Here is a 14,827-nt window from a genome sequence, read left to right as displayed (position 1 = left end):
GACAAGCCAGTATCCACTCAAACAGATGTGGTAGAGATACCATCATTAACTGAGGCATACTGGCCTCCAGCAGAGACCAGGCAATGCCCAGGCAATTTTAAACTGGCCATGGATATGGACAAGCTCAGTACATGAGGTAGGAATCTGCAGATATAGTTCTTCAATTTACAGAGCATAAGTCTTCATTGATCCTAAAGATTGGTTCTTTTGTCACTACACATAACGTATAATTGAGAGATAACTTACAAATCCAATTTCCAGGTGCACTGTGATCCTATTAGGGCTGCCCTATGCAGAGGTTCACCTTCATCTGAGTCCAATGCATCATATTAAAGATACTGATCAAAAAACACTAACATTTTCATTCATCCAGGTGGTCATGCCAGAGACTATTATTTAGATGGCAGTTATGTTAAATTGCCCAAAAGATATCATCATACATAGAAATCTCCTCACTTGGATCTAAAATACAAATTTTCTAGTCATCAGTCCAAGATTCTGATATGGTTACAGGTTCCCATGAGGTCCCATTTTCTTGGGTATTCCATTCCCTTCAACTGCTCCCTTGGGGATGTTTCAGCCTTAACCGTCTTTAAGCTGTACACTCCTCCCTCAGCAGGGGAACTTGAGGGCCTAAGGAAGGAGCAGACCCTTCTTTGGCCCAGGCCAGTACTCTTAATGCCTCTAATCCAGAATAATGGCTCTTGGATCAATCCTGGAACCCCAAAAACTTCAGCTCCAGCAAAACAGAACTCTGTCCTTGTAGCTGATCCAGCTTCCTAATTGTGATCCTTGGCTTGGGGCCCAATGCTTTAGGCTCCTGCTTTGCTAGGACAGCATGAAATACTTCCAAAGGGCTTGAACCTTCCATACCAAAAGCTAGTATACTCGTTTTGCAGAGATGTGAGGTCATTTTGCAGCATTTTGCAGGTCAATGGCACTACTGCAACCTTCATACCTCTGTCCTTCCCTCTGAAAAGGCTTCTTGGTAAGCCAGGAAATGGCATAGCACCCAGGCTCCAGCAAGTCAGGCCAAGTGGCTGCCTACATGATCCAGGGACATGCTCTGGACCATTTAAATACTATAGGAAGTTTATATGTGAATAAACACTAATTAGACCAAAACCTTGAGACGCATGGGTGAAGCAACAAAACTGCCCAACCACGTATTAATAATAGTAATCAACCACATTTTAGTAATAAAAAGTATCCTGATGTTATGTGACAGAAATTTTTCATTTGGGGAAAAATTTCCATTGTGGCATCATCAACAAAAAAAAGGATTATATCTCAACCTAGAAAGGGGTGAAAATTCTGCTAGATAACCCAAAGGACTCTACTAATAGCAAGACTCTGCTCTTGAGATGCTTGTGGTATCAGAATAAAATTATTTCATGAAACAGGGGAAACATAAATATGTTCAATATTTTTTTTTAAATCCACCACATGATACTTATGTACATAGATACAGAAGAGATGGACTAGTTCTTAAAGATACAAAGAACCCATATACATGCAAATTAAACAGTACCTCCCCTTCAGATGACAGAGCTGAGAATCTCCCTCACATTGATCCACAAAAATAGAATGTGCTACTTTACTTATTTTAACTTATTTTTACTTACTTATTTTAAACGTCTGTCAGGATTTAAAGTGAATATCTCATATGGTCAGCAATTCTAGGAACAGAAATATACCCAACAGATATTCATTGCAACTTTGGGGTTTTTTGTTGTTTTTACTTTACGTTATTTTGTTTCAATTCCAGTGTAGTTAACATACATTGCAACTTTGTAGTAGCTAAAAGATTGCAAACAATCGATGCCCATCAATAAGGAACTGTTTGAATAAATTATATCCCTAATGGACAATGGGGTAATAAATATAGCTGCCTTCTTATATATGCACAGAATACCCCTGAGAGAAGCCATTATTAGTAATCACCTCTGGTGGGGTGGAGAAGGGTGCATAAGGGCCAGGAGTGGGGAGTTATTTTTCTTCTTATATTATTTGAATTTTAAGCCTTTATATAGATTACCTACTCACAAAATAAACTTTGCAGGAAAACACAGCATGTTCTTGAAAGTAAAAATGCCACTATCTATATGTGGGAGTATGAAAGCAGTGAATCCCATCAACTAAGGATCTCTACTTAGTAGACCCCAGTGAAGAGTTATTTCATTACCATTAGCCTCTAAAAATACCCCTGCCCTTCTTTCCCAGGAGAAGTCTCACACAACAGGAACTCTTTTTCAACATGACCTTTAATATCCAGAGCAATAGATTTAAGCAAGAAATAAAACTTAGTGGGGAGGAAGCAGCAGCAGAACTGTGCTGGATGATGGGGGAGGAACGAGGAAGAGGGGGGCTGGCCTCCAGAGTCTGTTTCAGGTGCAAAATGCTCTGAAAAGACCTCTCTAAACTCCAGCATCTCCTGAATCTTTATTAGAAGAGCATTCTAGGTGATACAGTGGAATTCAGTCATTTCATCAAAGATTAAGTGCTTTTATTTCCTTTGCTACTTCCTTGACCCAAGGTACAGATAACTCTTTGGCCAACCTTCTGATACTTCTGCTGCCAAGGCTGTGTAGCTTTTGCCCTGAATCTCCTGGGTATCCCAGTCCCTTTAATCAGAAATACAGCAATAATGTCCATGCTCTTGATCTAAGACACTCTGGTTCCCTTCGGTTGGCTAGTATGGCAGTGAAAAGAATCCCAATGCCAACTCTATCTTCCCAGCACAGGGTGGCTCAGACATCTTACCTCTCTCTTTCTCTGACTAAGCCACTGCCCAGGTAGCCATGTTTCTCCAGTTCTGTCAGAGAAATGACTACCTGCTGAAAGACACTTCCCAGATGCTGAAAACTTCACTACTAGAAGATGAAAGGAACAGTGTTCAAAGAGTTTGAACATTCCAGGGAATATGACTCAGGCCTCAAGCAGGGTAGAGTCCTAGAACAGGTAAAGCTCATAAAATCAGTGACCTCACAGAAGCGCAGGAAGAGACACAATTTGCCCACACATCTTGGCAGGCAGGACTGGCCATGATTTGGATCAAAGGTGACCAGGTCATGTTGCTAAGCTATCCACCTTCTCTAGAGAGAAGATGTTTATAGGCTCTCCTCTTTTTTCCTTCAGGAAGAGTGTGGGGTCTAGAATTCAAATAATGCTAGTATAGGAGCACTGAGTGAGGTAGAGCTGGGCAAACAGATGAACTTACCTTTGAGAAGGCATGATGCAGGGTGCCTACCTTGCCACTTTCCTCTCCTGACTTTTGCCAGCTAAAATATCAGGTATAAGAGATGCAAAGTTAATTGAAATATTGCTCAGTGATGCGTTTATATTAAGTAAAAGAATCACAACCATGCCTTGATCATATCAAGTAGGCATTCTTGCCTCCATGGAGTGGGAGGAGGAAAGACAAGGAAAGGCAACCAGATTAGACATGGTTCCCACTGATATGCATCAAAGATCTCCAAAAATATACGGAGTAAAAGAAGCCAAATCAAAACAGAGTACATACTTTAGGATTACATTTCTATAAAACTCTAGAAAATGCAAACTTATAATATATGGTGAAAGCAACAGATCAGTGTGCTTAGGAGTTGGGGAGCAGAGAAGGGCTGGAGAGAGAGATGCATAGGGGCAAAAGTAAATTTCTAGGGCTGATAGATATTTTCACTCTCTTAATTATGGTGGTATTGTCACAAATGGATATATACACCAAAACTTATCAAACTGTATAAGCTAAACATGAACAGCTTATTGCATGACAATTATACTGCAATAAAGGTAATTTCAGACCACTGTTCAAGCTAAAAAATAGCAAAGGTTGAAATCATCCTCAAAAGTCATCTTGGGGGGCGCCTGGGTGGCTCAGTGGTTTGGGCTGCTGCCTTTGGCTCGGGTCATGATCTCAGGGTCCTGGGATCGAGCCCCGCATCGGGCTCCCTGCTCCGCAGGAAGCCTGCTTCCCTCTCTCTCTCTCTCTCTGCCTGCCTCTCTGCCTACTTGTGATCTCCGTCTTTCAAATAAATAAATAAAATCTTTAAAAAAAAAAAAAGTCATCTTGGTCTTCCTATTTCTCAGATACGATATAATCAAACAGCTTTGACTGACCGTGAACCAGCCCAAGGTAAAGTTCATGGGAAAAAAAACAAAAAATGGATCCCAGAAGGCCCCTCCCCCAACCAAATACCTGCCTTCTGAGGTACAGGAAAAGGCTGATCCTGGCAGCTCAGCTCCACAAACCTGCCGCTGAGTAGCAAATTCCCATGTGACCTATATTCCCCTGGCCATATCCACATTTCCAGCAAAGGTTGGGAGGGGTCCTCACTTCCCTTTCAGTTAATGATGGTCAAAACTAGAGCAAGGCAAGAAGAGGAAGCAACAAAGAGTGAGTTCTTCTCTGCCCTCCAGAGATAATCCTTGGTTTCCAGCCCATGGCAAACAGGAGGAATTAGGCAAAAAGCCCAATACCATGAAGGTGATAAAATTTAAAAGATGCCCAAAAGACACATATTCTGAAGGACCCTAAGAGATGGCCTTGAATAGGGGTCAGAGCTTCTCTGGCCTCTATCTTACCTGCTCAGAAATGAGAGATATCAGGAATAACGATTTTAATAAGTATCTCAAACTATTTCCTCAGGCTTGAGTTATAGCTGTTCCCAGGCACTTCCATAAACCCAGGATTGACTCCTGTTACGGCCACTCTAATCCAGGCAGGGACATGGTTAACTCAGTTATGAGAAGCTCAGGCTTCACAGCCAGTTACGGCCACTCTAATCCAGGCAGGGACATGGTTAACTCAGTTATGAAAAGCTCAGGCTTCACAGCCAGTCAGTTCCCTGACACCTCATCTTCTTTCCTGCCAGACACCAGCAAACACCCAGCTTCCTTCTTATACCTTTTCCTGTGGAATATTAGGGTGCACTACCTGGCCCAACTCAAGCCCCTCAGAGCTGCCCCTCAATGCCCCTGCATAGACTGCCATATCCTTGACCTCCAACAATGGACAAACCACATGCTACTTGCGCAATTCTGGCCTTTCTCTCTGGGATGTGGGCTTCTTGATACCCTGCTGTATTAAGTAATCCTCCTGGGCTTTGCATCAGCCTTGCATCAGGAGGAATGCTGAACATCCTACAAGAGCCAGGAGCAGTCTTCAAAGAGGAATGGATTAGAGATCACTGACAAGATGGAAAAAAGTCTTGGGAATAACTCAGGAAACAAAATGCCTCTTTCAGTTTTCTGGACCCCGGAGTGAGAAGAGCACCATTTCTTTCTCTCAAACAATATTATGACACCCTCGTCAATTCCAAAGCCAAAAAGAGGTAAAACAAAGATACATAAGTCTGAAAAAGGTGGAAGTAGAGTCACTGAATGTGTTCTGTGCCAGCAAAAACATTCAGATATTCATCTCCATCAAAAACTTCCCTATTTTCCAGGGGAAATTTAGAGAAACTAACAAAGGGGTTTAGCAGAAACAAAAGATAAAGCTGAAGGGGTGGTGTGTCTGCCCCATCACCTGCTTCAAAGTTAACTTGCAGTGCCAAAGCATTTGATACTCCTGGTCTGCCTTCCCAGAAACACTGGAGGTTTTGAATATGAAAAGTGCCAACCATCGACCTGAAAAACATGGTCAGGACAATAGAATCCTATAAATAGATACAGTTTATGAAAGTTCTGGGCCACGGCACCCACTGGCTGTGGGTAAGTCCTTTTGCCATTAACACAACCACTTGCCACAAATAACAGTTTGTAAAAGGGGGTTGGGAAGGAGTGAGCTGATGACTGACGAACGTGGGAAAGTGGAGAGAGAAGACATATCAGTCTTAAAGTGGGGCTAATAAACCCAGAATTGAGGACCTTGAAGGACCCGTGGGACAGCAATCTCATGACTGTGCTGGTCAGGCGATATCAACCACATCTGTGAGCCTTGGAGCTCGGGCTTCTGATGAATAGAGAAGAATCCCAGCAGGCTTGGCAGGAAATGTGGGGACCCGGGAGAACAGCAGAAGTGGGCTCCCCAAGGAGGACTAGAGAAAGAGCAGTGATCGGGGGACATCTGACAAGAGTCCTGAAGGCTAGCTCTGCTGCTCTTCCCAGAGAGCTGGGGGTATCCACGAGAAAAGCAGAGCCCCAGGCATCACAAGCTTCGAGAAAGTGGGGGAAGTTCTAGGGCACAGAAGCCTGGGGACTGAGAGCACAACGCCTGGTGTCACCCGGGAAGCCTGGATCTCGAGGTAAGAGCAGAGTGCCTAGTGATGGAGAGGAACGCCAGACCCAGCAAAAAAGAGGCCGAAAACGCCTTTCCAGTGGGGTCTCGCGATTCGCGGGACGCGGACACCTAGGGCTGCCTCCCTCAGGTGAGAAGGGAAGCGAAAACTGTGAGTGTGGAAGGCTGAGATGTCCGGAGTCCGGCAGGTGTCGGGCGGGGCTCTCTCACCTGCGGAGCACCAGGAAACCCACGATCACCAGCAGCAGGAGTCCGAGTGCGCGGCCCGGTTTTCGCCCGATGCTCCACTTGCCCATCGCGCGTTCCCGCGGCGCGCAGAGACCTCAGCTAGCACTGTAGCCAGAGCTCAGCCGCGCGCGGGAGGCTCGGGGCCGGTGGGGGGGGGCGGGGCCGCACTCTGGTCGCCCGGGCGACCGGACCGCGTCCCCCCGCCCCTGGCCCACAGGCACTCATTGGCTGAGCCCTTGGGCCCCGCCCCCCGCGCTTCAAGTTGAAAGCGTAGGCGGGGGCGGAGCCTGACGGAGGCGGGGCGCACTGCCTCCCCAAGCAGTTTCCAGCTCCGAGAAGGTTCCCGGGAGGCTTTCCGGGTCTCCTCCGTCAACTCCCCCTAGTCTCAGGGAGGCGCTGGTTGTTTCTATGTTCCTTCACGTGGTATGCAAACAGGTGCAAAGATACTGGACTCCTGTTGCCCAGTCCTTGCGGATCGTAGAGCACACCCACCAGCGCTCTACATTAGCATGTATTGAATGCGGTGCCTGCAAAGCCGACACAATGTTTTAGAACAGTTCAGATTTGGAAGAAAAACATTTTGAGGTAGTGAACTACCATATGAAAAGTCAGAACATTGTGAAATTTCCTTTAGACATGTTTTAGGACAGTGTGGTTCACGTTTGAACAGCGTGGGGCGTGGTGAGGTGAAGAGGAAGGAGCACCAAAATATTTTTTGCCTTTAGTTTCCACAAGTCTTGTTCTGGTCCTGACTCCCAGTAATTTCGGTTTTTCATCTTAAAAAAGTCCAGCTAAAATCCTCACATTTTATGAAAGGACAAATACAATTCCTATGGGTACAGAATTATGTCACAAAGGATATTGTGTAATATTTGGACAAATTTATGCTTTCTAACAATCACACACCCAATTCATCCCAAGAACAAAATTCAGATTTTACTGAAAGAAAATCTGAAACATTTTCTAGGAAGGCTAATGTAATTTCAGAGCACCCGAGGTTCTAGAAAATATCCCCTGTGGTGTGTTTCAAAGATTTGTTTTAAATTCATTTGTCAGAGAGAGAGCACACACAAGCAGGGGGAGCAGCAGGCCCAATGCGGGGCTCGATCCCAGGACCCTGAGATCATGACCTGAGCCGAAGGCAGAGGCTTTAATCCACTGAGCCACCCAGGCGCCCCTAATGACTTTTTTTTTTTAAGATTTTATTTATTAATTTGATAGGCAGAGATCTCTGCCTTTGAAGTCCAAAAATATTACTTTTCAGCCTCAGCCTTTGAAAGGCAGAAAGGCCAAAGACCTAATTCATTGAGAAGTAAGCAGCAAATGTTTAATGACTACCGTGGGCTGAACACTGTTTAGGTGTTTGCAGTACATCAGTGGGAAAAAAAAAGATGAGGATAAAATATAAATTTCCCTTTGAAATTTATATTTTAGCTGAGGAAGAAAGAAAACAAAAATTAACAAATTAATAAGTAAATTATAGAGTATGTCCAGAGATAATAAATTGCATGGCAAAAAGAAAGTAGATAAAGGAAGGAGATTGTGAGTGTGTGTGGTGGGGTGGGGGTAAGGGAATGCACAGAGGAGGCCTTACTGAAACCATGTTAACTGAGCAAAGATCTGAAAGAGGTGAGAGTTAACCATGCATGCAAATAACTGGAGGAAGGGCTAGGCAAGCAGAGAGAACCCACAGTGCAAAGGCTCTCAGGCAGGAGCATAACAGAGTGTTCTGGGAACTGCAAGGTCCGTGTGGGAAGTGAAAGGGAGGGGGAAAACTACAGGCCGGGAGGACAGAAAAGTACAGGGGCCTAACGATGGAAGGCCTTTCAGAGGACTCTGAAATGAAATGGGAGCCATTGTAGACTTTGGACATCAGTTATGCTTTGAAAGACTCCCCTGGCTCACCAGGAGTGGGTAAGAGCAGAAGAAAGAAGACCAGCTTTGAGGCAGCAATCCCAGTGGAAAATGATGCTGGCTCACACAAGGGTGGTAGGAATAAAGGAGGTGGGAAGTGTTGGATTTCTGGAAATAGTTTGAAAGCAGAAACTGGAGGACTGTTGGGATTCTAGGATCATTTGTGAGGTGAGAGAAATAAGGCAGATTCAAGAATGACTCCAACATATCAGAAGTACAAATTGGGCTGGTTGAGTTTTGAGATACCTGTGAATGTGCTAGAAGAGATATCACATAAGCTATTGAATGCACAAGCCTGAAGTTCCCAAGAGAGGTCTGTCACAGAGATATAAATTTAGACACTGACATAGAGTTGGTATTTAAAGGCAAGAGTTTGAGTGAGCTCACCAATGAAGTAAGTGCAGACAAAGAAAGAGAGGACAAGGATGAGCCCTGGGGCACCTGACACTCAGGAGAAACCAGCGAAATTGAACTAAAAGGAGTGGCCAGTAAGGTAGGAAGAACACTCAGAAAAGATGGCATCCTGAATGCCGAGAGAGAAGTTACCAAGGAGGAAGCAGTAATGGCCTACATTATATGGTGCTGACAGGTCAAGTTAAGACTGATAATGAATCAATGGATTCAGTACATGGAGGATTTTGGTGACTAGGATGCAGGCAGCTTAGGTGGAGGAGGGGGTTAGGGGCAGGGAAGCTGACTGGAGTAGGTTGATTTTTTTTTAAGATTTTATTTATTTATTTGGCAGAGAGCACAAGTAAGCAGAGCAGCAGGCAGCGGGAGAAAGAGAAGGAGGCTCTCTGCTGAGCAGGGAGCCCGATGTGGGACTCAATCCCAGAAGCATGACCTGAGCTGAAGGTAGCCGCTTAACCAACTGAGCCACCCAGGCGTCCCTGGAGTAGGTTTAGAAAGGATGAAGAATCTAAGAGTGAAAGGGGAATCAGTAATTTGAAGAGTAGCTGGTGGTTCTTAACTTGGAGTCAGGGATAGTATTCTATCTTCATTTCTATTTTGGATAGAAACTACCACATACTTGTACGCTGATAGTGATCGTGACCAAAAGAGATGAAAACTGTGAAGCAGCAGAGCCCTTACAGAATCTCTGGAGCAATGTCCTTGAGTAGGTGAAGTGGCTAGCGGCTGGTGACCGAGTCAGCATACATCAGCATACATAGGATCGTTCAAGGTCTCACTGCATTCTCTGTGATAGAATGATCACTTAGGTTAATTTCAAATACAGACAGTACAACATTGTCAGAAATGAGAAATGGACTCATCATTTGAATTTGTTGTTAATATCTGATTATTAACTCTATATTTGAGATGTGACATGAAGTAAAACATTGAAATTTTATTGATAAGTTTAAGCAAAATAAAGTAATAATTAATGATTATTATGGAAACATTACCATAATGTACAGAATTATTCTAAGAACTTTCAAAGACTTAAGCACATAGAGAAGTACATTAATAGCCAGTAACAGAGTTACTGAGAGTACATTAGCGTTACAAGTTCTAAAGAAGAATATCCTATCTTCTCTGAGCCAACAAATGTATGTAAATAAATGGTCTTTAGAAAATAAAGAAGATGGGGCACCTGGGTGGCTCATAGGACTCTTGGTTTCAGCTCAGGCCATGATCTCGGGGTTATGAGATCAAGCCCTGCATTGGGCTCCACATTCAGTGGAGAGTCTGGTTAACATTCCCTCTCTTCCTCTTCCTTTTCCCTCACCCTACATGCACTCTCTCTTCATCTCTCTCTCTAAAATAAAGAAATACATCTTAAAGAAAATAAAGAAGATAGACATCTATTTACATAGCATACAAAGTAAAAATATAAATAATAATTAAGAGCTATCAGTATTGTTATATCACAATTTTACAACTTTAGAACTATTTGATGTCTACCATTCATAACAATAAATAACACAATTTTTATAAGCTGAATTTAATTATTACATAATTTCATTGCAGCCTTGAGTCTTGGAAAAAAGTATTCTTTGGGAATTCTTGCCTTCTTGAAATGTCATGAGGAGGAAAATCTGCAACATGATATGCAGCTACATCTATGATAAATCACATTCAATCCAGATAGGACAAAGAATGAACATGTGAAGAAAGGATGAAAACATTAACCAAAAATTAAACACACTTTTACTCTCACTACCAAACTTCAAAAGGACAGACTTATTAAATTTTAAGAAGACAATTTCTTATTATTTGAGTCTATGGAGGCTAAATAAAAAGTCTCAAAATAATTGCTCTATCTTGCTATTTTCCATCATTTCTAAACGCCAAGATTTTTAAAAATCTGCCCAACTTATGATTCCCAGGTGTGAATTTCCTTCTATAAGACATGTCACTGAAAACATTTTCCCCAAATTATATTTTGCTATGCACCAGTTACTGATATGAAATATCCATATTTTATCTATCAGGTATCTGGATATATAGGAACAAAGTTTGACATCATAATAAATTAGTGATGAGTTTAACTATGCTTCTCCTTTACTTTGTTACCATGATATCTTAGTTTAGCACAGCAAACTAAGAAATATTTATAAGGGGCGCCTGGGTGGCTCAGTGGGTTAAGCCGCTGCCTTCGGCTCAGGTCATGATCTCAGGGTCCTGGGATCGAGTCCCGCATTGGGCTCTCTGCTCAGCAGGGAGCCTGCTTCCTCCTCTCTCTCTCTGCCTGCCTCTCCATCTACTTGTGATCTCTCTCTGTCAAATAAATAAATAAAATCTTTAAAAAAAAAAAAAGAAATATTTATAAAATGAAAAATTAGGAAATACAGATGCTATGTATTTGTCATTAGCAGAGGACATACATGGTTAAAGGAATTACAAATATCATTTATGACATTCAGCTCCTTATTTAGAAAGTAATTTCAGCGTGGTATAAAGTAAGCATTATTCAACTAGAAACAAATTTCATAACATACAAGATATTTTGAAACTCTCTTGTCCCTTTACTTTATGCAAGATGTTTAGAAAGATTGAATAGCAGCTAAAACATGTTTTAAAAAAATTAAGCTTTAGCAAAGAAAATTAAAGTTAAGAAAAAAAAAATAAAGAAATAAAAAGAAGTACAGAAAAAACTTAAGCTTTAGCAAAAGAAAGCAAAACAAAGCCAAAGTCTAACTTTACAGAAAATAATAGCAACATAGAAGGCCATACAAACAACAAATGATTTATTTTCTTGAACCTGCTGAAAAAGCAGCACATTGATATGCTTTGAGATGAAAAGTTATCGTAACATGACACTTGCTGAGGAATACTAATACTCTGTGAAAATGAAAGCTGAAATGCAGATGAAGTTTCAGAGATTATTTTTGTTATCTTGAAGTACAGTTACATGACTCCATTGTTAGATTTTTATATTCAGTATTTAAAAGGATATATGTTTGGGGGAATGCAAATCAATGTTACAATGAAGCAGCATTTCACACCCACTAGGATGGCTATACTGGTTTAAAAAAAAAAAGATTAAACCAAGTGTAGTGAGGAGATGTGGAGAAATTACAACCCTCGTTCATTGTTGGTGGGAATATGAAGTGGTATAGCCACTTAGAAAAACAGTCTGGTGTTTCCTCAAAAAATTAAACATGTGTCCCAGCAATCCCACTCCTAGGTATTTACCCAGGAGAACTGAAAAGATATGTTCGCACATAAACTTGAGTGTGAATGTTCATAGCAGCATTATTCACAATAGCCAAAAAGCAGAAAGAACTCAAATATCCACTCATTGATGAATGGATAAACAAAATGTTGTATCCGTATAACAGAATTTAATTTATCCTTAAAAAGGAATGAAGTACTGATATATGCTACATAAATGAATCTTACAAACATTATGCCAAGTGAAAGAAGCCAGTCACAAAGGGCCACATATTGTATGATTCCATGTACATGAAATGTTCAGAATAGGTGAATACATGGAGATGGAAAGTAGATTAATGTTGCTAGGAGCTGGGGAGGGGCAGAGGGGAATGACTGTTAATGGGTACAGGATTTCTTTCCAGAGTGATAAAAATGTTCTGGATTTAGACAATGGTTACAACAACCTTATGAATATATGACAGTAAAAACTACTGAACTGTAAAATTTAAAAGGATGGGTTTTCTCATATATGAACCATATCTCAATTTCAAAAACTTTTCTCAAATATAAAGTACTTCTATTTGTCCTTTTTCTATGTATGGAACTAGAAATATTTGCTTTATATATTGAGGCTAAATGTTTAGGAACTCTAGAATTTACAACTCTAGAATTATATCTTTTCATGAGTTCAATCTTTTATCATTATCAGTAACTCTCTATATCTGGTAATGACTATTATTATTCAGTCTACTTGCCTGATATTAATATGGTTACTCCAGATTTTTTAATATGAATTTGCATGGTATATGTATATTTATATTTTTAATTGAGGTAAAGTTGACACATTTTATATTAGTTTCAGGTAGGAACACAGTATATTCAACAATTATATACATTACAAAATGCTCACTATAAGAAGTGTAGTTACCATCTGTCACTATACAAACTTACTACAAGATTATTGACGATATTCCCTATGCTGTGTTTTTCATCCCTATGATTTATTTGTAACTGGAAGTTTAAAACTCTTAATCCCCTTTACCTATTTCACCCCATACCCTCACTCCACCTCCCCTCTAGCAACCACCAGTTTGTTCTTTGTATTTATGTATTTCTGTTTGTGCATTTGTTTTTTAGATTCCGCATATAAGTGAAAGCATATGGTGTCTGTCTTTCTGTCTGACTTATTTCACTTAGCATAATACCCTCTAGGCCTATCCATGTTGTCATGAATGGCAAGATTTCAATCTTTTCATGGCTGAGTAATATTCCCTTGTGTGTATGTGTATGCATATGTATATATATATTATGTATGTATATGAATGTGCGTGTGTATGTATGAAATATATATACCAGAACTTCTTTATCAATTCATCTATCCATGGATATTTGGACTGCTTCTATATCTTGGCTATTTTAAGTAATGCTGCAATAAGCACAAAGGTGCACGTTTTTTTGAATTAGTATTTTTGATTCTTTATGTTAAGTACCAAGTAGTGAAACTACTGGATCATATGATATTTCTATTTTACATTTTTTTAAAGATTTTATTTATTTATTTGACAGACAGAGATCACAAGTAGGCAGAGAGGCAGGCAGAGAGAGGGGAAGGGAAGCAGGCTCCCAGCCGGGCAGAGAGCCTGATGCGGGGCTCGATCCCAGGACCCTCGGATCATGACCTGAGCCGAAGGCAGAGGCTTTAACCCACTGAGCCACCCAGGAGCCCCTGTATTTTACATTTTTTAATAATTTCCATACTCGGGCGCCTGGGTGGCTCAGTGGGTTAAGCCGCTGCCTTCGGCTCAGGTCATGATCTCAGGGTCTTGGGATCGAGTCCCATATCAGGCTCTCTGCTCAGTGGGGAGCCTGCTTCCTCCTCTCTCTCTCTCTGTCTGCCTCTCTGCCTACTTGTGATGTCTCTCTGTCAAATAAATAAAATTTAAAAAAATCTTTAAAAAAAATAATAATAATTTCCATACTGATTTCCATAGTGGCTGCAAGAAATTTACCTTCCCACCAATAATGCATAAAAGTTCATTTTTCTCCACATCCTCACTGACACTTGTTATCTTACTTTTTTTAAACTAGCCAATCTCACTGATGTAAAGTGATATCTCATTGTGGTTTTGATTTGCATTTCCCTTTTATGATTAGCGACACTGAGCATCTTTTCATGTGTCTGTTGGCCATCTGTATGTCTCCTTCGGAAAAACATCTATTCATGGTTTTATTTTAAATCAGATTATTATTATTTTTTTTTTTGGTGTTAAGTTGTATGAGTCCTTTTTATATTTTGGAAATTAACTCCTTATCGGCTGTATCATTTGCAAATACCTTTTCCCATTCAGTAGGTTGCCTTTTCATTTTTTGGTGGTTTCCTCTGTTGTGCAAAAGTTTTTAATTTGGTATAGTCCCAGTTGTTTATGTTTTCTTTGATTTCCCTTACCTGGGGAGACATCTAGAAAAATAATGCTAAGGTTGATTTTCAAGAGTTTACAATCTATGTTTTCTTTTTGGTGTTTCATGATTTCAGGTCTGGTATTTAGGTAGTTAATCCATTTCAAGTTTACTTTGGTATGTGGTGTAAGAAAGTGGTCCAGTTTCAATATTTTGCATGTAGTTGTCCAATTTTTCCAACACCATTTATTAAAGAGACTGTTTTATTCTTGTTACCTTAGTTGTAAACTAATTGACCATAGAGGTGTGAGTTTATTTCTGGGCTATTTTGTTCTATTGATCTATGTGTATATTTTTGTGACAGTTCCATACTGGATTACTACAGCTTTGAAATCTTGAATTGTAATACCTCTTTGTTCTTCTTTCAGCTAGTTGGGGTCTTTTGTGGTT

General features: G+C 40.8%; 2 protein-coding genes across 3 annotated transcripts in view; both read right to left on the bottom strand.

Annotated features, from left to right (window-relative positions):
* Positions 1–6,617, bottom strand: part of LOC309840623 (beta-galactosidase-1-like protein 2) — a 47,657-nt gene extending 41,040 nt beyond the window's left edge. Inside the window, exon 1 of the mRNA XM_082682846.1 lies at positions 6,449–6,617. Within this exon, the coding sequence (XP_082538972.1) occupies positions 6,449–6,534 (86 nt within the window). The 5' untranslated portion in view covers positions 6,535–6,617. The remainder of the gene's footprint in view (positions 1–6,448) is intronic.
* A 3,131-nt stretch (positions 6,618–9,748) lies between these two features.
* The window catches only part of LOC309840622 (beta-galactosidase-1-like protein 3), a 51,736-nt gene continuing 46,657 nt past the window's right edge, over positions 9,749–14,827 (bottom strand). For both annotated transcript variants that reach the window (XM_082682842.1, XM_082682844.1), the window contains one exon: positions 9,749–10,443. In XM_082682842.1, coding sequence (XP_082538968.1) covers positions 10,404–10,443 — 40 coding nt within the window. In that variant the 3' untranslated portion in view covers positions 9,749–10,403. The remainder of the gene's footprint in view (positions 10,444–14,827) is intronic.

The sequence above is a fragment of the Mustela nivalis genome (assembly GCF_964662115.1).
Source record: "Mustela nivalis genome assembly, chromosome: 9".
NCBI lineage: Eukaryota > Metazoa > Chordata > Mammalia > Carnivora > Mustelidae > Mustela > Mustela nivalis.
The sequence above is the reverse complement of the archived record's forward strand: the minus strand, read 5'-3'. Positions and strand labels throughout refer to the sequence as shown.